General features: G+C 41.4%; 3 protein-coding genes across 3 annotated transcripts in view; all 3 read right to left on the reverse strand.

The window, feature by feature from the left end:
* Positions 1-25,646, reverse strand: part of glo1.L (glyoxalase 1 L homeolog) — a 59,834-nt gene that overhangs the window by 27,077 nt on the left and 7,111 nt on the right. Inside the window, 1 exon segment of the mRNA NM_001093055.1 lies at positions 14,423-14,505. Within this exon segment, the coding sequence (NP_001086524.1) occupies positions 14,423-14,505 (83 nt within the window).
* LOC121393609 lies at positions 2,945-5,275 on the reverse strand. Its single transcript, XM_041562595.1, has 4 exons — positions 4,200-5,275; positions 3,991-4,068; positions 3,768-3,848; positions 2,945-3,518 (listed from the first exon to the last, which is right to left on the reverse strand). Exons 1-4 carry the CDS (start codon positions 4,449-4,451, stop codon positions 3,192-3,194), a joined length of 738 nt encoding a protein of 245 aa, XP_041418529.1. The 5' UTR covers positions 4,452-5,275; the 3' UTR covers positions 2,945-3,191.
* LOC121393608 lies at positions 22,681-24,498 on the reverse strand. Its single transcript, XM_041562594.1, has 4 exons — positions 23,911-24,498; positions 23,721-23,798; positions 23,498-23,578; positions 22,681-23,249 (listed from the first exon to the last, which is right to left on the reverse strand). The coding sequence occupies exons 1-4, from the start codon at positions 24,187-24,189 to the stop codon at positions 22,923-22,925; spliced, it is 765 nt and encodes a 254-aa protein (XP_041418528.1). The 5' UTR covers positions 24,190-24,498; the 3' UTR covers positions 22,681-22,922.

The following is a 25,646-nucleotide window of genomic DNA, read 5'->3' on the forward strand; positions in this document are numbered from 1 at the left end:
AGGGTGTGGGACATATTGACAGGGAATATACCCCCAGATAAGGCAGGGGCATGCTGACAGGGATATACAGAAATGTCAGAGCTGCTGTTGTTATCTTTTTACCCCAGCAGGCCCGGACTGACAATATTCGGATTCTGGCAAATGCCAGAGGGGCTGCTGTAAGATGCCACAGACATCACTATTTATTGGGCTTCTGGGTGCTGATTGGACCTCTGTGCCTCTGAAATGTCAGGGCCTATTTTGAATCCCAGTCAAGACATCCCCACCCCCAAGTGCCCTTGCAGTACATTATACCCCCCAGTGCAGCATGGAAGATAAGGCGGGGTCTGTAGCAAACAGAAACCCAGTTGATAGCACTTCTCCGACCCCTCTATCATCTCCCGTCTCTGGTTGTTATGTGCACACTCAGGGTGCAATTGAGCTTGTGAAGCCCCACGTGCTGCTCTACAGGGAGATGTGATAATGTTGGATTGTGGGATAGATGCCAATACAATAAATACCCTGGATATAAGCCCAAAACTCAAAACAGTTGCCATTTATGCGGAGCTAAAAGGAGTAAGAAGGTGAGTGAGTGGGGGAGAATACGGGAAAGGCACCACAGAAACTATTCTGATGCTCAGTGGAGCTCACTGAATCGATACTAACACTTTCCTATCAATTTGAGGTCAATTAGAACTACGCAACCCTTTCCCAGCATTTCTTGCTCCTTCTCACATTCTACTCATGAGCACCGTCAGGGTCGCCATCAGGGGGGACAAGTGGCTTGGGCCCAGGCATGAAGGGGGGCCCGGCAGTGTTGCAGTTTAGAAAGAGCCGGGCCCCCCTTGCCAGCGCCCAAGATCTGCAGAAGTGCCGAACTCCCGAAGCGGCGAAAAGCCCCGAAGCCACGAAAATAGCCAAAACCAAAGTCCCAAAGTGCCGAAAAGACCCGAAGTCACGAAAACAGCCGGAGTTGAAGTCCTGAAGCGGCGAAAAGACCCAAAGTCACGAAAGGAGGCGAAGTTGAAGTCCTGAAGCCACGAGTTTTACTGAACACCAATTTGTGGGTTTTTTTTAATCCCCTGGCCACCAATGTATTATTTTAATATTCTATAGGCCCCTGCCACCAATGTTTGTTTTAAAAAATATTTTTTGTGGTCCCAATTTTTTTAACTTGTAAGGAGGGGCCCTGGCACCAATGTTTTTTCAAAAAATATTTTTTTGGGGCCCTAATTTTTTTTAATTTGTAAGGGGGGCCCTTGCACCAATGTTTTTTTTAAAAAAACATTTTGGGGCCACAGTTTTTTTAACTTGTAAGGGGTGCTCTGGCACCAATGCTTTTTTAAAAAAAACATTTATGAGCGGCCCTGGCGCCAATGTTTTTTTTTTTATGAGGGGGCCCTGACCATCAATAGCTTTTCATAACTTGTGTGTGTGGGGGGTTTCTTTTTTAGCGCCGATGTCTGTGTGGTCTTTTAACTGTAATGTGGAGTGGGCGGGTCTGGGCGGGGCTTGGGTGCCAGGGTGGGCGGGGACCGGTGGGCGGGGACCGGTGGGTGGGGCCCAGTGATTTCTAATGGTGGCCCTGAGCCTGTAGTCGGTAGATCATGCTGGAATGGGTTAGTTCTACAGTGGTATGCTATATAAACTTAACCCCTAAAAAGGGACGACACTGCAGCAGAATATATTGATTACAGTTTCCAGCTTTCATTGCTCAGACAAGACAAGTTCAGGAACACTCTTAAACAGGAAAGCAACCAATTATTTCTCTAGGCTCCTTCTCTAATAATACCCCTCATTTAGTTACCCACTTGGCATACCATGGAAATGGAAGCCGAAAATATGGTTGGGGCTCAACCTGAAGGCCAGTTAGGGGTAGATTTGGGGTGAGTGCTTGTTTGTGTCCTGGGTACCCCTAGAACTATAGCATGGTGACTGCTATGTGATGAATTTCCTTGTCCTTCAATCATTTGTGAAAATATTAAACTGCTGGATATTCCTCTTTACTTCACAGACAGATATTCAATAAATATGCACCTAAGTGTCTTTATTGTCCCCTTGTATCTGTTTCCTTGCAATAAAATGGTCACTATGAAATATATAGAAAAAGCCCAGTTCTCTAAAAACCCAAAACCATCTCAGCACTGTGCCCTGGGCAATAGCTGGAAAGAAGTCACCTGGCACCTCCCACCTCTGCAACACCTGGCAGCTTCTCATGTACTGTGTATATATATATATATATAAAATCATCTGGAAATATATATAAATTGTAGACACCTTCTAGCATGTAATCCTTTAATATTTATTAAATATTATGTTACATGAGAAATAAACTCAAGAAAATACTGGTTCAAAAATACTGGGATGCGCTAGAAATACAATCATTTTTTAAATTCTCATGCGCCAATCTCCATTGCTCCGGTCCTGGTCCTGATGATGAAAATTTGCATGAATAAAGGGGAGTTGACAGGGGCGACGAACAGCAGTGGGCCTAGGGGCACCCACTACGTAAATCCGGCCCTGAATTTATATAAATTGTAGACACCTTCTAGCATGTAATCATTTAATAAATATTATATTACATGATAAATAGACTTCCAAAAGATACTTTACCCCCAGTACCCCCCAAAAATACTTCATGTTCCAATTAAATCTTCTTGCAATAAATCTGAATTGTGGATTTCTGTGACAATAATATGGATAGAGCTCACTCCAGCCACATCAACATTATATCATTCTAGAAGGTATCTGGGAGGTTCACCTCCTATGAATTACCATTAGAGGGTTTGCTCCTTACCTTTTCACAATACCTTTTGTTCCAGGAGTGATACTTTTGCCTATTAACTTTTTTTTTACCAGGATCACATGGTGCATTCACACGCACAAACACAAAAGACTTTCAAATATTTCTCACAAGTGAAATTTGGCAAAACCCATATCAGTTTCATTCATGTGATAAATAAATACTACTCAGTCTGAATTTTTATTCTTAACATTTTATTATAAATATCAATAACATGGGAAGGGAAATGTGAATATTTTTCTATAGAAGAATACTTTAAATTGTATAATAGTTGCACTAAAATTCATAGTTGCAACTGAGCTATATGATGCCAGTAGAAATCTGTAATAAAAAATCCATTCTGTATGGAAATGTTAAATCTGGAGAAGTTGTTTCCTCCCTCCAACCCACTTCTCCTTATGTCTTCTCCTTAGAAATCTCCTTCCAAGCATTGGCAGATGAACTGTTGCAAAAGCTGCTTTAATTCCGTTTCCTCTTCTGCTGTTATTCTTTCACTGCTCTTTGGTTTCTCTGAGCCTTGGTGATCATGAGTCTCAGAGTGGCGTTGTTTTTTCTTTTTCTTAGTGCCTCCAAATTCTTCCTCCATGTTATCATGGGTTAGAGCAGGACGTTGTGGCCCTTCCTTCTCTCTCTCAGAAGGGGCCTCATCTTTTTCTTTTTCTGCCTTCTTTCTGCTGGACCAGTGTCCATAACAGAATTCCAGTAGAAAGGCAAAGATTTCTGGTAACAAGAAGCCCTACATAAAAGGGGAAAAAAAGTCTTAGTACAAAGAACATTCTTTAACCTAATGGGAATATTTCCCACAGAGGCTTCCTATGGAATCGAACTTTATTCCCTTTATAATATTCATATATATTATTAAGAAAACAACTCACTAGCAGTGAGAGTAGAGTAGGAAAGTCTGATTCCAGAGCAACTCACAGATTCCCAGTCTGATTTAGATATTGAATTGTTTTCAAATGAGCTCATTATTCTAATGACTTACCAAAATGATTCCTTTTACACTAGTGCCATTCTCAGTATCTCTGATGAGGGTCTCAATATAAGGCACAATTAGCTGGAACTCCTACAACAGAAGAACATCAGTTAGTCAGACAGTTGGAGCCTTAATCACTGACATATCAGTACATTAGGGATTGGTCAGACAATTAAAGCCATTCCAATCATTTCATGTCAGACCCACTATGTAGATGATATTCTCATCTTACCTGAATGATGGCGCTACTCAGCTCTGGCTCTCGGTTAGTGAGCTGACCCTCTATAGGTGGAATTGGACAACGCAAGCCCTGCAATAGGAGAGGATCAGTTAGTCACACAGCGGAACAAGAGATACAATATCAGTACATCCCATAATAACATGTTCCCTTCCTACTCCCTGTATAGAGCATTGGTAACACATAAATCAATACTGACTTACATCACATCTTATGTCTGTAGGAATCAGCAGAGGGACTGGTCTGATCTCTTCCTGTACAAACAGGGTATTGCCGCACTCTACATCCTCTACATAACCGGCCTTTTCAACAGACACTGGGCAAACTGGCAAACTGAGCTTGATGTAGTTGAATCCTTCAGTCACATAATCCAATGTCTCAATATGTTCTTTGATATCTCTTTCCTGTAAGAGAAAAGTACATGGATCAGATGTTTGGGACATGGTGCTGTACATTGTATAGAAACCTCTCAGCAAACCCAAAAGTCACTGGTACATTAACAGATAACGCTAATAACAGGAACCCATAATGGCTCAGATACAATTCCCATTAATATGAACAGAACTTACTCGTAAAAATCCAGTGAAAATGAACAGGGTGATGATTAGTGACCTCATGGTGGCATTCAGTCACTAATCTGACAATCCCAACTGTAAACAGCCCTTATACCAGCTTGTGTCAGAGACACCATTATGATGTCATCACTAACAATCATGGTTGCCATTATGATATCATCACTAACAGTCATGCTCTTGTGACATCATCCGGCAAAGGCAAAGTTAGATTTCTGGCACTTAAATCTATGAGAGTGTTTCCTTTATTTAGAAAGTTATCCATAATTTATTTGAGGGGCAATATACAACCACCGTACCATGGTAAACTCTGATTCATGTAATTTTGTCTCATCAATTTGTTACTGAATTCATTATTTATTACTTTGGGTAATAATGTTATATTAACTCATGTATTGATGTAGCACTGAGTACACGATACATACTGACACATGGAGGGGGAAATCTTTCAAGCTGCTGGTCATAATTTTATGACTGCTTATTGGGCAAGAGGCAGCCGTAGCACTACAGGAAGTCAGGGGTCACCATCTAAGTCGGAGATAACATTATTGAGGGCTACCTGGAATTGCGAGCCCACCCCTTAAAAACAGAACGCATACTGAATCCATGTCCTGCAAGGCTAATTATCAATTAATACAGGTGCATGTTGCACAGAAACCAATGCAGTCTGCAGCATGCATCTATCGGTAGAACTCCACGGGTGATCCCATGCGCTGCACAAAAACGCAGGCATCAAGTCGGATGTGATTGAAATAAGGTAAGATATGGAAATGCTGGATGAAGTCGCAGCATTCATCCGCCACGTCACAATTGTCGGATGCAGAGTGCAGCGTCTGCATCCGACATTCGTGACGCATCAGACGAATGCTGCGACACCATCCAATGTTACTGTTGCTTACCTTATTTCCGTCGCATCCAATTTGACACCTGCGTTTTTGCGCTGCGCGTCAGTTCGCACCAAAATCGCCCGTGGAGTTCTACCCTTACAGTATTTCATTAATGTGATTAGTGGTTACACGACCAGAGGCTTCCTGTGACAATTACTGTATAATGAGCTCTCAGCTCTTGTTGTACTACAACCCCATAAAATATCTCACAAAGTCACACAGATCTGTTGCTGTGCTGTGAATGTTAAGCTCCCCATAGACGCAAAGATTTCTCTTGCCGAACGACCGATTTTAGGGAAGTCCGAACAATGCTTTGAAATTATCGTTCGGTTAGTAGGATTCGAACGATCGTACATCTTGCGATTTTTCGGCCGACATCTGTCAGGAAATTGATCGGCCAGGTCAAAAAATCTTTGTCGGTCCCAGTGCAATCTATCTATGTTTGCAGGGCCAAGCAGGCAGCTCCCCTTTGTTTTCCTGGCAAATTAGTCTTTTTAGTTGATGGTCAATTCGTACGATCTTACGATCGATCTGAGAAGATCGTGGTCTCACGATCAGGATCTGATCTTTTAAAAATCTCAACATCTATGGCCAGCTTTACCCAATATTTTGGATGTAATATAGGGGCAGGAACACTAGATGGGGATGTTGCACTACATTATTTTCCATTATTTTCCATATGATTTCTCATTTTTATAAGTTTTCTGTTGTGATATTCAGGAAGAAATCTCATTCTGCTGTGACTCCATATATACAGTGTATATATATTCCTATGATGGGAGAGACATATCTACAGCCCCAAAGCCCTGGTGTAAAATTGCGTCAGTGATATAAGTTTGTGTCCTTGGTGCCCTGTAGTTCCTGCTTTGGGTTCCCCTGTTCTAGTTATAGTAGCAGCTTTAGTTTCCAGGATTAGGGGACAAGGTTTGACCAAACTCCATAGAAACAAATTAAAATATTGGACACCCTACATCTCCAGTATCCTCCCTAAATCACTGCCTGCTGTGCACCATTCTCCCACACTTAAAGGAGAAGGAAAGTCGTTTCACACTTGGGGGTGCCAAATGTTAGGAAACCCAAGTGAATGTATTTACTTACCTGAAACCCCGGGTGTTCCTTTCAGCAGAAAACTGCACCGGCCCGGAGTTATTCCAGTGAGCACCACGTCTCTTCCAGCTTCTTCTTTTTCCATGCGGCTGCGCATGTGCATTAGAGTGAAAAACCCGAACTTAAACTAAAATGTCAGCTTTTTCATTCTATTGCGCATGCGTCTGCCCCGGGAAATTTGAAAAAAGAAGAAGCCTGGGGTTTCAGGTAAGTAAATACATTCACTTGGGGGTGCCTAACATTTGGCACCCCCAAGTGGTAAAGGACTTTCCTTCTCCTTCTCACTTTAAAATAAACTTTTAGTATGTTTTAGAATGGCCAATTCTAAGCAAATTTTAATTTGGTGTTCATCATTTAATTTTTATCATTTTTGAATGATTTGCCTTCTTCTTCTAACTCTTGCCAGCTTTCAAATGGAGGTCACTGACCCCATCTAAAAACAAATGCTCTGTAAGGCTACACATTTATTGTTATTGCTACTTTTCTTCATTTGCGGCAGGTCACCAGTGATTTCATTGGAGAATCGGGGGCTTTGCAGTGGGGGGTCCAAGGCTCCTGAAACGACACCATTGCAATGAATTCAGACTTCATCCTGAATTTTATTGCTGAGTTTGGTCCTGGCAACGCTTCCAAGCACCAGCCGTCGTGTACTTTTGGGTTATAAGTACCAGAATACATTATTCTCAAGTGGGAACAGCCCCGGGCAACACATTAAGCCTCCTGTTGGTACCGTTACACTCGCACCTTAACTAAAGCTTGTGCTTATTTGGGCCACAATAAAATGCAATGCAATAAAATGGTCACTATCACATATATAGAAAAAGCCGAGTTCTCTAAAAACCCAAAACCATCTCCCCACTGTGCCCTGGGCAATAGTTGGAAAGAAGTCACCTGGCACCTCCCACCTCTGCAACACCTGGCAGCTTCTCATAGGAGACTTTCCCTTCCACTACAACTGTAATATAATATATATATATATATATATATATATATATATATATATATATATATATATATATATATATATATATTCAATTCATCTGGAAATATAAATATAAATTGTAGACACCTTCTAGCATGTACTCATTTAATAAATATTATATTACATGAGAAATGGACTCAAGAAAATACTTCCAAAGATACTTTTCCCCCAGTACCCCCCAAAATACTTCATGTGCTCATTAAATCTTATTGCAATAAATCTGAATTGTCGATTTCTCCCGCGATAATATGGATAGAGCTCACTCCAGCCACATCAACATTATATCATTCTAGAATGTATCTGGGAGGTTCACCTCCTATGAATTACCATTTTGCTCCTTATGGGATACCTTTTCACAATACCTTTTGTTCCAGGAGGGATACTTTTGCCTATGAACTTTTTTTTTATACGAGGATCACATGGTGCATTCACACGCACAAACACAAAAGACTTTCAAATATTTCTCACAAGTGAAATTTTGCAAAATCCATATCAGTTTCATTTCTGTTATAAAGAAATACAACTCAGTCTGAATTGTTATTCTTAACATTTTATTACAAATATCAATAGCATGGGAAGGGAAATGTGAATATAGAAAATATATAGAAATGGTATATAGAAAAATACTTTAAATTGTACAATAGTTGCATTAATCATAGTTGCAACTGAGCAATATGATTGCAGTAGAAATTTGTAATAAAAAATGTTAAATCTGGAGAAGTTTTTTCCTCCCTCCAGCCCACTTCTCCTTATGTCTTCTCCTTAGAAATCTCCTTCCAAGCATTGGCAGATGAACTGTTGCAAAAGCTGCTTTAATTCCGTCTCCTCTTCTGCCGTTATTCTTTCACTGCTCTTTGGTTTCTCTGAGCCTTGGTGATCATGAGTCTCAGAGTGGCGCTGTTTTTTCTTTTTCTTAGTGCCTCCAAATTCTTCCTCCATGTTATCATGGGTTAGAGCAGGACGTTGTGGCCCTTCCTTCTCTTTCTCAGAAGGGGCCTCATCTTTTTCCTTTTCTGCCTTCTTTCTGCTGGACCAGTGTCCATAACAGAATTCCAGTAGAAAGGCAAAGATTTCTGGTAACAAGAAGCCCTACATAAAAGGAGAAAAAAGTCTCAGTACAAAGAACATTCATTAACCTAATGGGAATATTTCCCACAGAGGCTTCCTATGGAATCGAACTTTATTCCCTTTATAATATTCATATATATTATTAAGAAAACAACTCACTAGCAGTGAGAGTAGAGTAGGAAAGTCTGATTCCAGTGTAACTCACAGATTCCCAGTCTGATTTAGATATTGAATTGTTTTATAATGAGCTCATTATTCGAATGACTTACCAAAATGATTCCTTTCACACTAGTGCCATTCTCAGTATCGCTGATGAGGGTCTCAATATAAGGCACAATTAGCTGGAACTCCTACAACAGAAGAACATCAGTTAGTCAGACAGTTGGACCCTCAATCACTGACATATCAGTACATTAGGGATTGGTCAGACAATAAAAGCCATTCCAATCATGTCATGTCAGACCCACTATGTAGATGATATTCTCATCTTACCTGAATGATGGCACTACTCAGCTCTGGCTCTCGGTTAGTGAGCTGACTCTCTATAGGTGGAATTGGACAACGCAAGCCCTGCAATAGGAGAGGATCAGTTAGTCACACAGCAGAACAATAGATACAATATCAGTACATCCCATAATAACATGTTCCCTTCCTACTCCCTGTATAGAGCATTGGTAACACATAAATCAATACTGACTTACATCACATCTTATGTCTGTAGGAATCAGCAGAGGGACTGGTCTGATCTCTTCCTGTACAAACAGGGTATTGCCGCACTCTACATCCTCTACATAACCGGCCTTTTCAACAGACACTGGGCAAACTGGCAAACTGAGCTTGATGTAGTTGAATCCTTCAGTCACATAATTCAATGTCTCAATATGTTCTTTGATATCTCTTTCCTGTAATAGAAAAGTACATGGATCAGATGTTTGGGACAGGGTGCTGTACATTGTATAGAAACTTCTCAACAAACCCATAAGTCACTGGTACATTAACAGATAACGCTAATAACAGGAACCCATAATGGCTCAGATACAATTCCCATACATGAACCCATTAACATGAACAGAACTTACTCGTAAAAATCCAGTGAAAATGAACAGGGTGATGATTAGTGACCTCATGGTCGCATTCAGTCACTAATCTGACAATCCCAACTGTAAACAGCCCTTATACCAGCTTGTGTCAGGGGCACCATTATGAGGTCATCACTAACAATCATGGTTGCCATTATGATATCATCACTAACAGTCATGCTCTTGTGACATTATCCGGCAAAGGCAAAGTTAGATTTCTGGGCCACTTATTTGCACTTAAATAAATTATGGATAACTTTCTAAATAAAGGAAACATTCTCATAGATTTGAGAGGAGGGGCAATATAAAACCACCATACCATGGTAAACTCTGATTCATGTAATTTTGTCTCATCAATTTCTTACTGAATTCATTATTTATTACTTTGGGTAATAATGTTATATTAACTCATGTATTGATGTAGCACTGAGTACACGATACATACTGACACATGGAGGGGGAAATCTTTCAAGCTGCTGGTCATAATTTTATGACTGTTTATTGGGCAAGAGGCAGCCCTAGCACTACAGGAAGTCAGGGGTCACCATCTCCAAGTAATCACCAAGTAGGAGATTACATAATTGAGGGCTACCAAGAGGCCACCTCATAAAAACAGAACACATATTGAATCCATGTCCTGCAAGGCTAATTATCAATTAATACAGGTGCATGTTGCACAGAAACCACTGCAGTCTGCAGCATGCATCAAGGGTAGAACTTCACGGGTGATCCCATGCGTTGCACAAAAACGCAGGCGTCAAGTCGGATGCGATGGAAATAAGATAAGAGATGGAAATGCTGGATGAAGTTGCAGCATTCATCTGCCACGTCACAACTGTAGGATGCAGATGCAGCGTCTGCATCTGACATTTGTGACACATCGGACAAATGCTGCGACACCATCCAACGTTCCTGTTGCTTACCTTATTTCCGTCACAACCGATTTGACACCTGCGTTTTTGCGCAGCTCGTCAGTTCACGCCAAAATTGCCCGTGGAGTTCTTCCCTTATTTCATTAATGTGATTAGTGGCTACACGACCAGAGGCTTCCTGTGACAATTAATGTATAATGAGCTCTCAGCTCTTGTTGTACTACAACCCCATAAAATATCTCACAAAGTCACACAGACCTGCTGCTATGCTGTGAATGTTACCCAATATTTTGGATGTAATACAGGGGCAGGGACACTAGATGGGGATGTTGCACTACATTGTTTTCCATGACAAATTTTAAAGGATTTCTCCTTTTTTATATTTTTTCTAAGTAGTTTTCTGTTGTGATATTCAGGAAGAAATCTCATTCTGCTGAGACTCCATATATACAGTATATATATATTCCTAAATAACAGGAGAGACATATCTACAGCCCCATAGCCCAGGTGTAAAATTGGGTCAATGATATAAGTTTGTGTCCTTGGTGCCCTGTAGTTCCTGCTTTGGGTTCCCCTGTTCTAGTTATAGTAGCAGCTTTAGTTTCCAGGATTAAGGGACAAGGTTTGACCAAACTCCATAGAAACAATATATAATATTGGACACCCTCCATCTCCAGTGTCCTCCCTAAATCACTGCCTGCTGTGCTCCATTCTCCCAGACTTAAAGGAGAAGGAAAGTCGTTTCACACTTAGCGGTGCCAAATATTAGGAAACCCAAGTGAATGTATTTACTTACCTGAAACCCTGGGTGCTCCTTTCAGCAGAAAACTGCACCGGCCCGGAGTTATTCCAGTGAGCACCACGTCTCTTCCAGCTTCTTCTTTTTCCATGCAGCTGCGCATGTGCATTAGAGTGAAAAGCCCGAACTTTAACTAAAATGTCAGCTTTTTCATTCTATTGCGCATGCGTCTGCCCCGGGAAATTTGAAAAAATAAGAAGCCTGGGGTTTCAGGTAAGTAAATACATTCACTAGGGGGTGCCTAACATTTGGCTCCCCCAAGTGGTAAAGGACTTTTCTTCTCACTTTTAAATGAACTTTTAGTATGTTTTAGAATGGCCAATTCTAAGCAAATTTTCATTTGGTGTTCATTATTTAATTTTTATCATTTTTGAATGATTTGCCTTCTTCTTCTGACTCTTGCCAGCTTTCAAATGGGGGTCACTGACCCCATCTAAAAACAAATGCTCTGTAAGGCTACACATTTATTGTTATTGCTACTTTTTTTTACTCATCTTTATCTTCAGGCCTCTCCGATTTATATTCCAGTCTCTTATTCAAATCAGTGCATGGTTGCTAGGGTAATTTGGAGCATAGCAACCAGATTGCTGGATTTGCAAACTGGAGAGATAATTAAAAGCTAAATAACTCAAAAAATTAAAAATGAATACCAATTGCAAATTGTCTCAGAATATCACTCGCTACGTCATACTAAAAGTTAACCCATAGGTGAACAACCCTTTTCATTCTTACACAGGGCTGCTCCTGCCATTATGGAACATTCTGCAGAAATATCTCACTCTCTCATTGGCCAGATCAATCAGCTCAGTCAATGGGTTTCTACAGCAAGGTCCATTGGTCCAGTATAACCTGAATCTCATTAGGGTGAAATATTCAGTTAATGTGCGGTGTAACCACAAGGGGGGACAAAATTGCAGGCGTTCTTCATTTGCAGCAGGTCACCAGTGATTTCATTGGCGAATCGGGAGCTTTGCAGAGGGGGGCCAAGGCTCCTAAAATTATACCATTGCAATGAATTCAGACTTCATCCTGAATTTTATTGCTGAGTTGGGTCCTGGCAATGCTTCCAAGCACCAGCCGTCATGTACATTTGGGTTATAAGTACCAGAATGCATTATTCTCAAGCGGGAACAGCCCCGGGCAACACATTGCGCCTCCTGTTGGTGCAGTTACAGTCGCACCTTAACTAAACATTATTGATCTGAGGAACAAGTCGTATTTCTTATGAAAAATGCATAGTAGCATCCGCAGCGCAATGACTTGAGGTCACGGCACATAAATCAATGTGTAACCCTTTGAGCTACAGATCACGTGACATTCGGTTGGGTACAATTGACGGTTCATTAAAATGGCACGAGACTGCAGTTCTTATAAATGAGCTGAAGGCCTGAGCAACAGAATTGGGCTTAACTGATGCCAATCTATCTTCTTGGGATGCTTATTTGGGCCACTGCAGAACACAAATGGGCTAAGGAAAAATGTAGGCTCTGAAGTTATGTATTGGTCCTGATACAAATGTCCATCTTTATACGTCCCCCCCATACATACAGACACCCCAAATATCATCACCCACCTACAGATCCACTGCAGCAGAATGTATTGATTACAGTTTCCATCTTTAATTCCTCAGACAAGTCCCCAAAAGGACCACTCTGAAACAGGAAAGTAACCAATCATTTCTCTAAGCTCCTTCACTAATTATACCCCTCATTTAGTTACATGTCTGAGCCAATTACAAGCTTCTCTTTCTAACAAATTCAGTGGCCTAACTCACTTCTTGGCATATTATGGGAATTGAAGCCAAAAATATGGTTGGGTCCCAACCTGAAGGCCAGTTAGGTGTAGATTTGGGGTGAGTGCTTATTTATTCCTGGGTACCCCTATAGCATGGTGACTGCTATGTGATGAATTTCCTTGTCCTTTAATCATTTGTGAAAATATTAAACTGCTGGATATTCCTCTTTACTCCACATACAGATATTCAATAAATCTGCACCTAAGTGTCTTTATTGCCCCAGTGTTTCTTCCCTAATTTTTCACATTACAAAGCAGCCCTAGAGGTGTGCGGCGTAATTAAAATGAGAGAAATTCTTCAATTTCCATTGAGTGATTGTGTGGAATTTTTTTTTGTTTATTTTTATCAAATTCCCTGCTAGCCCTGCTATAACAAATCTTTGAATATAATTTTGATTTAATGAGAAATGAGGTACAAAATAGTAACTGGCATTAACCCAGAGGCTGTTTATTGACTGATAACAGAGCTCAGTGGCACTTTGCTAACTCATAGGTCAATAACACACCAGACAGACAGATCCACTGGCAGAGAAATGCCTGAAACCACCTTAGTTCTCATTGACCAGCAGCACAGCAGTGATTTCCATTAAAGTCTATGGGGGATGTCAGGGTGGGTTTTTTGTATAGCCTAGCATGAGAATGGCACATACTACTAGAAAAGTACATTATTATGAAAATGGGTTATTTACATGAAGCAGGGTTTTACATATGAGCTGTTTTTATGCAATATCTTTTTATAGAGACCTACATTGTGTGTGGGGTATAGTTTTCCTTTCATTTCTTAAGCAGGAGGTTTCTCCATTAGCATAGGGTGCCCCCTTCCCCCCCCACTCAATACACTGTGCTGATCTCTTAAGAGATGGATCAGAATCCCTGAATCCAGTGCAGTGCTATGACCCATTTAGAAGCCACTACACCACTTCTAGCACTTCCATATCATGTGCCTGTTGGTGATCTGAGAAGGGCACGGGGTACTAACAATATGTTATATGAACTTGTGTGCCATGTTAATGACTATACCCATGTCCTTGTCACAATACAGATAGGAAGATGGTACTGGTATGGGGGCTTGGGGATGTTCTCCGTCCCTTCAGAGATCAGTATGCAGTAGTATACAGGGGAGCACTTTCTGCCCATTAACTGTAAAGCCTCTTAGTGACAGTCAGCCTTGCTGCAGGGTGCTACTGGTGCTGATACAGACACGGGATTCTGCAATACATTTACTACATTCTGTACCGAGTTCATTGCAGTGAATCTTCCACTTACGTCATTCCAAGAACATTTGTATAAAATTCCAAGGACTTTTTGGGATCTTTTATCCGGAGCATCGTCTGTTGCAGCATAAAATCCTAGAAAAGCAACAATTACCAAGAGATCAGTGTCACAGAATTAAAATGATCTAGAACTTTTCTGATTTATTATAATGATAGTATTCCATATGAAAGTAGTGCAGTTTACACCTAAAACACCTTTGCTAAAAATTAACTAAATAGGACTTGAAATTTTATTCTGCCTATATTTTTAATTTTAAAAAAAAAAAACAATATTTTCCCAATTTTTTCACTTATTTGAAAGTCTGACAGTTGTCAATGACCTGCCTTCCCTTCCCCATTTCTTTATGGTAATGGAAGACAAGGAGATTTGTCATTGTAAATCTACACTACCATGGGAGAGAAATTTCTCAAAAAATACCACAGTATTTGAATCACTGCAAGTATACTGTCCCTTCAACATGTATTAATTAAGCTCCAACAATAAATGGTTGTATACACTGAACATACACACAATTTAGTCACTAAGGAGAGACCATATAAAGCCACAGGGCTGTAGGCCCCTGCTGTAAATAATAAAGATATTAGAAGTAACGGAGGGTTTATGTGACCATATAAAGGCACAAGGTTGCAGGCTGAGTTATACAGGGAACTCCAAGGATCACTAATGTATTATAAGGGATCATTTCACCCCCGCTTTAAATTATAAGGATATTAGAAGTTACAGAGGAGTTCTGTGACCCTATAAAGGCACAAGGCTGCAGGCTGAAATATACGGGTCAGGGCATGTTGCTAATGCAATGATACCAATACTGTTAAACACATATCAGCTGTGGTTCATTAGCATTAACAAGAACAGTAAATACTCCACCCAACAATAACATGGCCTACAACAACATAGGGATCCCATATAAAACTTACCACCTACCCGAATAGTATATATAATAATCTACTTTATTTTACCCTCCAGTTCATTCTACTTGTAAAGAGGAAAACATTCTGCACATTCCAGTTGCAGAGAGTATGACAGGGTGTTAGAGCCCCAGGCAAGGGGGGTGAATATGGAAACTAACCAAGAATTAAAGGAAAATTAAACTAAAAAGCAGATACCAAGATCCAGACGTAGACACCAGGATCCGGCATGAACACTGTAGTAGGCACTTTTTGAGCTGGCCATACAAGCTCAGCAAGGTCACCATATAAACAGATCTTTTAAGCTGGCCATAGACGCAAAGATCTGATCGTACGAATCGAGGATTCGTACGATTTTCGAACCGTGTGTGGAGAGTCCCGACATTTTTCGTCCGGCGGAGATCGGTTGTTTGGTCGATCGGACAGGTTAGAAAATTTCTGTCGGCTGCCGATAATATCTCTGCGTGTATTGCCGACCGTACGATTTTCAGTGGGAGACTGTCACTAGCTTTAGTTGGACATAGATATCGTACGATTGCTGTCAGGGGCAAAACATTGCTGATCTGTTCTTTAACTAATCTGACTGGTAAGACTTTGATCTGAATGGTTAGTGGCGGGTCGGGAGATGGCAAAGTCCGATCATACGATGATTCGTACGATCGGATCTTTGCATCTATGGCCAACTTTGCTCTATTTGGCTATACAAGTGGTAACTAAATCAGACTGGTTCAGTCATTTGGCTACTGGTTCAATGGTCTCATAGAAGCCCTAAAAGGAGTATATCCACTGTCCAATGTAGTCCTCGCTTGACTACATTTTTGAACCTCAATTACATATTGGTCAATGGCATATGGCAGGAGATTCCCAAAAGAGTAGCCAATATTGGTCCGTGTTGCACGATAATGGAGCGCTCTACCTGGTTGAAGGTCACTTGTTGGCTTGATAAAGGGGCTGGAAACGTTGCCCCTTTTTGCGGATACATATGGGCATTATAAAACACAGACTTCACTAAGCAACTCATTGGCGTACTTCTGGATTTTATAGAATATTGGTCCATGTGTCCCAGCTATAAAATATACTGAATCTCCAAAATGTTAATTTGGATTCCACAGTCTAGAATTGATTGTACAGAAATGGGCCTTGTCAACAGCTACAGTTGTGCTGCCTCTTTGCTGTGCCTGGGCTGCATCTGTGCTGTTGCACCTCAGACTCCAGAGAGCTAGAAGCCCTAGAGGTATAAGGCGGATATATTTGCATATCACCCCACACTTTCTTGAAATCAGGTTTCCCTTCTGTGTGTGTGAATATGAGTTTAGGAACACAATACTGGGCAAAACCAACCTTTAGCACACCAGATAAACTCAAGCAACTCAATCACAAGCAGGTGATAGTTCTGTCACTTCTTGGGTGTCAAAACATGGATAGGTAACCTTATGCAGGGCACACTGGCAGGGATTATGGTTCTCACCTGGCCAGTATTGAAAATTAAGATTGATGTCAATGTTATTAATAGGGGAAAAAGGGCAAAAATATAGGGAGGCTGGCATTTTTTTCCAGAAAAGGTGGCAGCCCTTACATGGATATATATACCTCCAGACAGGGCATGGTGTATATACCAGTCAGTAGTGATGTGCAGGTCGATAAAAAGTCGACCCGCACCAGACCCAAACCTAACAGTTTCCCTTTATTTATAGACTCATGCCCGACCCACCCATCTCTGATGTCATGAAAGGGGGCTGCTGAAAGCCAGCAGTGTAAGGTCGTGGGCATGGAGAGCAGAAGAAAGAGCTCAACCCAAACCTGCCTGTGACCCGGAAATCTTGAGCAGAACCCAAACCCGCGGGCTTCACGCCGGCCCCGCATAGCACTACCAGACAGGCCACGGAAACTGTGCTAAACAAATACGTTTCAGAGTGGGCAGCTGTTATAATTGATACAATAGCTGCTAATATTCTGTTGAGAAATGCATCAATAATTGGAGAAAATTGGAACAGTTTAGAAGCTGCACAAGGATCACTGAGCTGCCAGACAAACACCAGCGACACGAACACTGAACCGTAAACTTCAGTTTTGACAAACAGGTCAAAAAAAAAAAAATGGTGAATCTTAAAAAAAAGCAACTCAATTTAGTAGCAACCTTGTGTCTATTTCCAAACAGCAATTGTTACATTACCCAACACGTGAGAATCAGGGACCCTGCAAAAAAAGTAAGGAAAAAAATCCTTTCTGGTGGCTAGTTAAAGAGGGTTATGATGTAATGCTACACACCTGATGAAGAGGTACACCCCAAACTTTGTGTATTTTGCTTTACACAATAAACCAGTGATGTAAACCCACAGGCAAGGCACGAGGCCTGCTGAGATATATACCCCCAGGCAGGGCATGGGGCACACTAACATTGATATATAATCCCAGGCAGGGCATGGGGCACATTAACATTGATATATAATCCCAGGCAGGGCATGGGGCCCATTAACATTGATTATAATCCCAGGCAGGGCACAGGGCATGCTGACAGGAATAGATACACCCAGGTAGTCAAGCTAATAAGGCTATATACTCTCAGACAGGACACAGGCATGCTGGGATATAAAACCCCAGACAGTCATGGGACAAACGAATATAGTGGATAATGTACCCCCTACTGTAATTTATAAAGATATTATGTTACCGAGGAGTTATGTGACCATATAAAAGTACGAGGCCGCAGGCCGAGTGCTTTTATACAGGTCACATAACTCCGAGGTGCTAATAATATCTCTATAAATTTTAAGTAGGGGGTACATTATTCATTATAATCTACAGTTTCTGAGTTCAGTTCAGTTTTTACTTCCAGTCTTTGCTTTTTACAAAATGCAATACTTTTTTTTGCTGTTGTCCCTCCTTGTTGTTTTTTTTCTTTCCCTGTGTCCCTTTTAGTACCTGTATTTCTTTGGCATGTTATTCAGATTCTTTTGCAGGACCCTGCTCTGCGTGGTCATTCAGCTGCATTAGAGATGTGGGAGGGGGGAGGAGGCCAGGGAAGGAGGAGGGAGCGACACAGAGCGGGGAGCGAAATTTGAGATTTTGAATGGGAGGGGGGAGCGAGACTTGCAATAGTGGACAGTAGGGGGAGCCGAGATTTGAGATAATGGATGGGAGGAGGGAGTCAGCGAGCATGGAGAGGAGTCGCGTGAGTAAGGGAGCAACGCCGGCAGGGAGGCAACTGAGAGGAAGACGTGAGACGTGACAGGAAGGAAAAAGAAGCAGTTACATGTGAGGGAGTGAAACAGGTGGATCGTGTCATGTGGGGGAAGCAAAAAAATGTTGCGCTTGATAGCCAAAATGGTGGGAAACAAGGGTAGGGGAGAGAGCAGCAGCTGCAAGTGCTGTCTCTTTAAGCATATAAACGGCGCGTTCTGACGGAAGAACGCGCCGTTTATAAGGATATAATTTACAGTCTGGTCCCATAGGGAAATGACCAGACTGTAGATTATAGGGATATAAAACCCCAGACAGGTATGGGACAAACCAATAGGGATATAAAACCCCAGACAGGGCATGGGACAAACCAATAGGGATGTATAACTCCAGACAGGACACACTGACAGAGATATAGGGGATCAGGGCAGGGATAGAGGGAGAGACACAGACCTTAGTGAGTTGGTGCGGGTCACTACACATACTATAGGCCGCCTCATCACTCAGACCGTGCAGCTCAACCCCTTGTGGCTGCTGCTGCTGCTGCTCCGCCGCCATCTCTCTCTCTCCTGACTGACACACCAAGCAGGGCAGGCGCAGTTACTGTGCAGTGAAATAAGTTTCTGTGGGTGGAGCCAGGATTGTCACATGATGCCTTAGGTGGGGCCTGAGTTGGCAAGTTATAAAGTGACAGGAAAGTGTGAGGTGTCAGAGCTGCTGTTTGTCAGGGAAGGCTGGGAGTTCTAGGGAAATGTAACATCATCCTTTTACCTCAATTTAGGCCCCACACTTTCCTCATTCAGGTTACTCTTCTGTGTGTGAGTTTAGGAACACGATACCAGCAAAAGCCAAGCTTTAACACACCAGATGAATAGGACTACAACTCCCAGTATCCCCCAAGTGCATGGTGGGATTCTAGGTGATATAGTTCTGTCACTTCTTGGATGTCAAAATGTGGATAATTACCCTTATGAAGGGCAGGGGCACACTGACAAGATTATATACCCCAGACATATCCCTGTCCCAGATATATATATATATAAAATATATATGGGACATATACATCCAAGTAGAACAGGAATATATACCCCAGACACGGCTCACTGACAGAAATATATATATAATAAATATGGCTGGGACAGGGATATATACCCCAGGCAGGACACACTGACAGTGATATAAACAGCCAGGTAGGGTGTGGGACATATTGACAGGGAATATACCCCCAGATAAGGCAGGGGCATGCTGACAGGGATATACAGAAATGTCAGAGCTGCTGTTGTTATCTTTTTACCCCAGCAGGCCCGGACTGACAATATTCGGATTCTGGCAAATGCCAGAGGGGCTGCTGTAAGATGCCACAGACAGTCACTATTTATTGGGCTTCTGGGTGCTGATTGGACCTCTGTGCCTCTGAAATGTCAGGGCCTATTTTGAATCCCAGTCAAGACATCCCCACCCCCAAGTGCCCTTGCAGTACATTATACCCCCCCCCAGTGCAGCATGGAAGATAAGGCGGGGTCTGTAGCAAACAGAAACCCAGTTGATAGCACTTCTCCGACCCCTCTATCATCTCCCGTCTCTGGTTGTTATGTGCACACTCAGGGTGCAATTGAGCTTGTGAAGCCCCACGTGCTGCTCTACAGGGAGATGTGATAATGTTGGATTGTGGGATAGATGCCAATACAATAAATACCCTGGATATAAGCCCAAAACTCAAAACAGTTGCCATTTATGCGGAGCTAAAAGGAGTAAGAAGGTGAGTGAGTGGGGGAGAATACGGGAAAGGCACCACAGAAACTATTCTGATGCTCAGTGGAGCTCACTGAATCGATACTAACACTTTCCTATCAATTTGAGGTCAATTAGAACTACGCAACCCTTTCCCAGCATTTCTTGCTCCTTCTCACATTCTACTCATGAGCACCGTCAGGGTCGCCATCAGGGGGGACAAGTGGCTCGGGCCCAGGCATGAAGGGGGGCCCGGCAGTGTTGCAGTTTAGAAAGAGCCGGGCCCCCCTTGCCAGCGCCGAAGATCTGCAGAAGTGCCGAACTCCCGAAGCGGCGAAAAGCCCCGAAGCCACGAAAATAGCCAAAACCAAAGTCCCAAAGTGCCGAAAAGACCCGAAGTCACGAAAACAGCGGGAATTGAAGTCCTGAAGCGGCGAAAAGACCCAAAGTCACGAAAGGAGGCGAAGTTGAAGTCCTGAAGCCACGAGTTTTACTGAACACCAATTTGTGGTGTTTTTTTTAATCCCCTGGCCACCAATGTATTATTTTAATATTCTATAGGCCCCTGCCACCAATGTTTGTTTTAAAAAATATTTTTTGTGGCCCCAATTTTTTTAACTTGTAAGGAGGGGCCCTGGCACCAATGTTTTTTTAAAAAATATTATTTTGGGGCCCTAATTTTTTTTAATTTGTAAGGGGGGCCCTTGCACCAATGTTTTTTTTAAAAAAACATTTTGGGGCCACAGTTTTTTTAACTTGTAAGGGGGGCTCTGGCACCAATGCTTTTTTAAAAAAAACTTTTATGAGCGGCCCTGGCGCCAATGTTTTTTTTTTATGAGGGGGCCCTGACCATCAATAGCTTTTCATAACTTGTGTGTGTGGGGGGTTTCTTTTTTAGCGCCGATGTCTGTGTGGTCTTTTAACTGTAATGTGGAGTGGGCGGGTCTGGGGCGGGGCTTGGGTGCCAGGGTGGGCGGGGACCGGTGGGTGGGGCCCAGTGATTTCTAATGGTGGCCCTGAGCCTGTAGTCGGTAGATCATGCTGGAATGGGTTAGTTCTACAGTGGTATGCTATATAAACTTAACCCCTAAAAAGGGACGACACTGCAGCAGAATATATTGATTACAGTTTCCAGCTTTCATTGCTCAGACAAGACAAGTTCAGGAACACTCTGAAACAGGAAAGCAACCAATTATTTCTCTAGGCTCCTCCTCTAATAATACCCCTCATTTAGTTACCCACTTGGCATACTATGGAAATGGAAGCCGAAAATATGGTTGGGGCTCAACCTGAAGGCCAGTTAGGGGTAGATTTGGGGTGAGTGCTTGTTTGTGTCCTGGGTACCCCTAGAACTATAGCATAGTGACTGCTATGTGATGAATTTCCTTGTCCTTCAATCATTTGTGAAAATATTAAACTGCTGGATATTCCTCTTTACTTCACAGACAGATATTCAATAAATATGCACCTGAGTGTCTTTATTGTCCCCTTGTATCTGTTTCCTTGCAATAAAATGGTCACTATGAAATATATAGAAAAAGCCCAGTTCTCTAAAAACCCAAAACCATCTCCCCACTGTGCCCTGGGCAATAGCTGGAAAGAAGTCACCTGGCACCTCCCACCTCTGCAACACCTGGCAGCTTCTCATGTACTGTGTATATATATATATATATGTATATATATATATATATATATATATATAAAATCATCTGGAAATATATATAAATTGTAGACACCTTCTAGCATGTAATCCTTTAATATTTATTAAATATTATGTTACATGAGAAATAAACTCAAGAAAATACTGGTTCAAAAACACTGGGGATGCGCTAGAAATACAATCATTTTTTAAATTCTCATGCGCCAATCTCCATTGCTCCGGTCCTGGTCCTGATGATGAAAATTTGCATGAATAAAGGGGAGTTGACAGGGGCGACGAACAGCAGTGGGCCTAGGGGCACCCACTACGTAAATCCGGCCCTGAATTTATATAAATTGTAGACACCTTCTAGCATGTAATCATTTAATAAATATTATATTACATGATAAATAGACTTCCAAAAGATACTTTACCCCCAGTACCCCCCAAAAATACTTCATGTTCCAATTAAATCTTCTTGCAATAAATCTGAATTGTGGATTTCTCTGACAATAATATGGATAGAGCTCACTCCAGCCACATCAACATTATATCATTCTAGAAGGTATCTGGGAGGTTCACCTCCTATGAATTACCATTAGAGGGTTTGCTCCTTACCTTTTCACAATACCTTTTGTTCCAGGAGTGATACTTTTGCCTATTAACTTTTTTTTTACCAGGATCACATGGTGCATTCACACGCACAAACACAAAAGACTTTCAAATATTTCTCACAAGTGAAATTTGGCAAAACCCATATCAGTTTCATTCATGTGATAAATAAATACTACTCAGTCTGAATTTTTATTCTTAACATTTTATTATAAATATCAATAACATGGGAAGGGAAATGTGAATATTTTTCTATAGAAGAATACTTTAAATTGTATAATAGTTGCACTAAAATTCATAGTTGCAACTGAGCAATATGATGCCAGTAGAAATCTGTAATAAAAAATCCATTCTGTATGGAAATGTTAAATCTGGAGAAGTTGTTTCCTCCCTCCAACCCACTTCTCCTTATGTCTTCTCCTTAGAAATCTCCTTCCAAGCATTGGCAGATGAACTGTTGCAAAAGCTGCTTTAATTCCGTTTCCTCTTCTGCTGTTGTTCTTTCACTGCTCTTTGGTTTCTCTGAGCTTTGGTGATCATGAGTCTCAGAGTGGCGCTGTTTTTTCTTTTTCTTAGTGCCTCCAAATTCTTCCTCCATGTTATCATGGGTTAGAGCAGGACGTTGTGGCCTTTCCTTCTCTCTCTCAGAAGGGGCCTCATCTTTTTCCTTTTCTTCCTTCTTTCTGCTGGACCAGTTTCCATAACAGAATTCCAGTAGAAAGGCAAAGATTTCTGGTAACAAGAAGCCCTACATAAAAGGAGAAAAAAGTCTCAGTACAAAGAACATTCATTAACCTAATGGGAATATTTCCCACAGAGGCTTCCTATGGAATCGAACTTTATTCCCTTTATAATATTCATATATATTATTAAGAAAACAACTCACTAGCAGTGAGAGTAGAGTAGGAAAGTCTGATTCCAGTGTAACTCACAGATTCCCAGTCTGATTTAGATATTGAATTGTTTTATAATGAGCTCATTATTCGAATGACTTACCAAAATGATTCCTTTAACACTAGTGCCATTCTCAGTATCGCTGATGAGGGTCTCAATATAAGGCACAATTAGCTGGAACTCCTACAACAGAAGAACATCAGTTAGTCAGACAGTTGGACCCTCAATCACTGACATATCAGTACATTAGGGATTGGTCAGACAATAAAAGCCATTCCAATCATGTCATGTCAGACCCACTATGTAGATGATATTCTCATCTTACCTGAATGATGGCGCTACTCAGCTCTGGCTCTCGGTTAGTGAGCTGACTCTCTATAGGTGGAATTGGACAACGCAAGCCCTGCAATAGGAGAGGATCAGATAGATACAATATCAGTACATCCCATAATAACATGTTCCCTTCCTACTCCCTGTATAGAGCATTGGTAACACATAAATCAATACTGACTTACATCACATCTTATGTCTGTAGGAATCAGCAGAGGGACTGGTCTGATCTCTTCCTGTACAAACAGGGTATTGCCGCACTCTACATCCTCTACATAACCGGCCTTTTCAACAGACACTGGGCAAACTGGCAAACTGAGCTTGATGTAGTTGAATCCTTCAGTCACATAATTCAATGTCTCAATATGTTCTTTGATATCTCTTTCCTGTAATAGAAAAGTACATGGATCAGATGTTTGGGACATGGTGCTGTACATTGTATAGAAACTTCTCAACAAACCCATAAGTCACTGGTACATTAACAGATAACGCTAATAACAGGAACCCATAATGGCTCAGATACAATTCCCATACATGAACCCATTAACATGAACAGAACGTACTCGTAAAAATCCAGTGAAAATGAACAGGGTGATGATTAGTGACCTCATGGTGGCATTCAGTCACTAATCTGACAATCCCAACTGTAAACAGCCCTTATAACAGCTTGTGTCAGGGGCACCATTATGAGGTCATCACTAACAATCATGGTTGCCATTATGATATCATCACTAACAGTCATGCTCTTGTGACATCATCCGGCAAAGGCAAAGTTAGATTAATGGGCCACTTATTTGTACTTAAATAAATTATGGATAACTTTCTAAATAAAGGAAACATTCTCATAGATTTGAGAGGAGGGGCAATATAAAACCACCATACCATGGTAAACTCTGATTCATGTAATTTTGTCTCATCAATTTCTTACTGAATTCATTACCCAATATTTTGGATGTAATACAGGGGCAGGGACACTAGATGGGGATGTTGCACTACATTGTTTTCCATGACAAATTTTAAAGGATTTCTCCTTTTTTATATTTTTTCTAAGTAGTTTTCTGTTGTGATATTCAGGAAGAAATCTCATTCTGCTGAGACTCCATATATACAGTATATATATATATTCCTAAATAACAGGAGAGACATATCTACAGCCCCATAGCCCTGGTGTAAAATTGGGTCAATGATATAAGTTTGTGTCCTTGGTGCCCTGTAGTTCCTGCTTTGGGTTCCCCTGTTCTAGTTATAGTAGCAGCTTTAGTTTCCAGGATTAAGGGACAAGGTTTGACCAAACTCCATAGAAACAATATATAATATTGGACACCCTCCATCTCCAGTGTCCTCCCTAAATCACTGCCTGCTGTGCTCCATTCTCCCAGACTTAAAGGAGAAGGAAAGTCGTTTCACACATAGAGGTGCCAAATGTTAGGAAACCCAAGTGAATGTATTTACTTACCTGAAACCCCGGGTGCTCCTTTCAGCAGAAAACTGCACCGGCCCGGAGTTATTCCAGTGAGCACCACTTCTCTTCCAGCTTCTTCTTTTTCCATGCGGCTGCGCATGTGCATTAGAGTGAAAAGCCCGAACTTTAACTAAAATGTCAGCTTTTTCATTCTATTGCGCATGCGTCTGCCCCGGGAAATTTGAAAAAAGAAGAAGCCTGGGGTTTCAGGTAAGTAAATACATTCACTAGGGGGTGCCTAACATTTGGCTCCCCCAAGTGGTAAAGGACTTTCCTTCTCCTTCTCACTTTTAAATGAACTTTTAGTATGTTTTAGAATGGCCAATTCTAAGCAAATTTTCATTTGGTGTTCATTATTTAATTTTTATCATTTTTGAATGATTTGCCTTCTTCTTCTGACTCTTGCCAGCTTTCAAATGGGGGTCACTGACCCCATCTAAAAACAAATGCTCTGTAAGG

Source organism: Xenopus laevis, chromosome 5L (assembly GCF_017654675.1).
Source record: "Xenopus laevis strain J_2021 chromosome 5L, Xenopus_laevis_v10.1, whole genome shotgun sequence".
NCBI lineage: Eukaryota > Metazoa > Chordata > Amphibia > Anura > Pipidae > Xenopus > Xenopus laevis.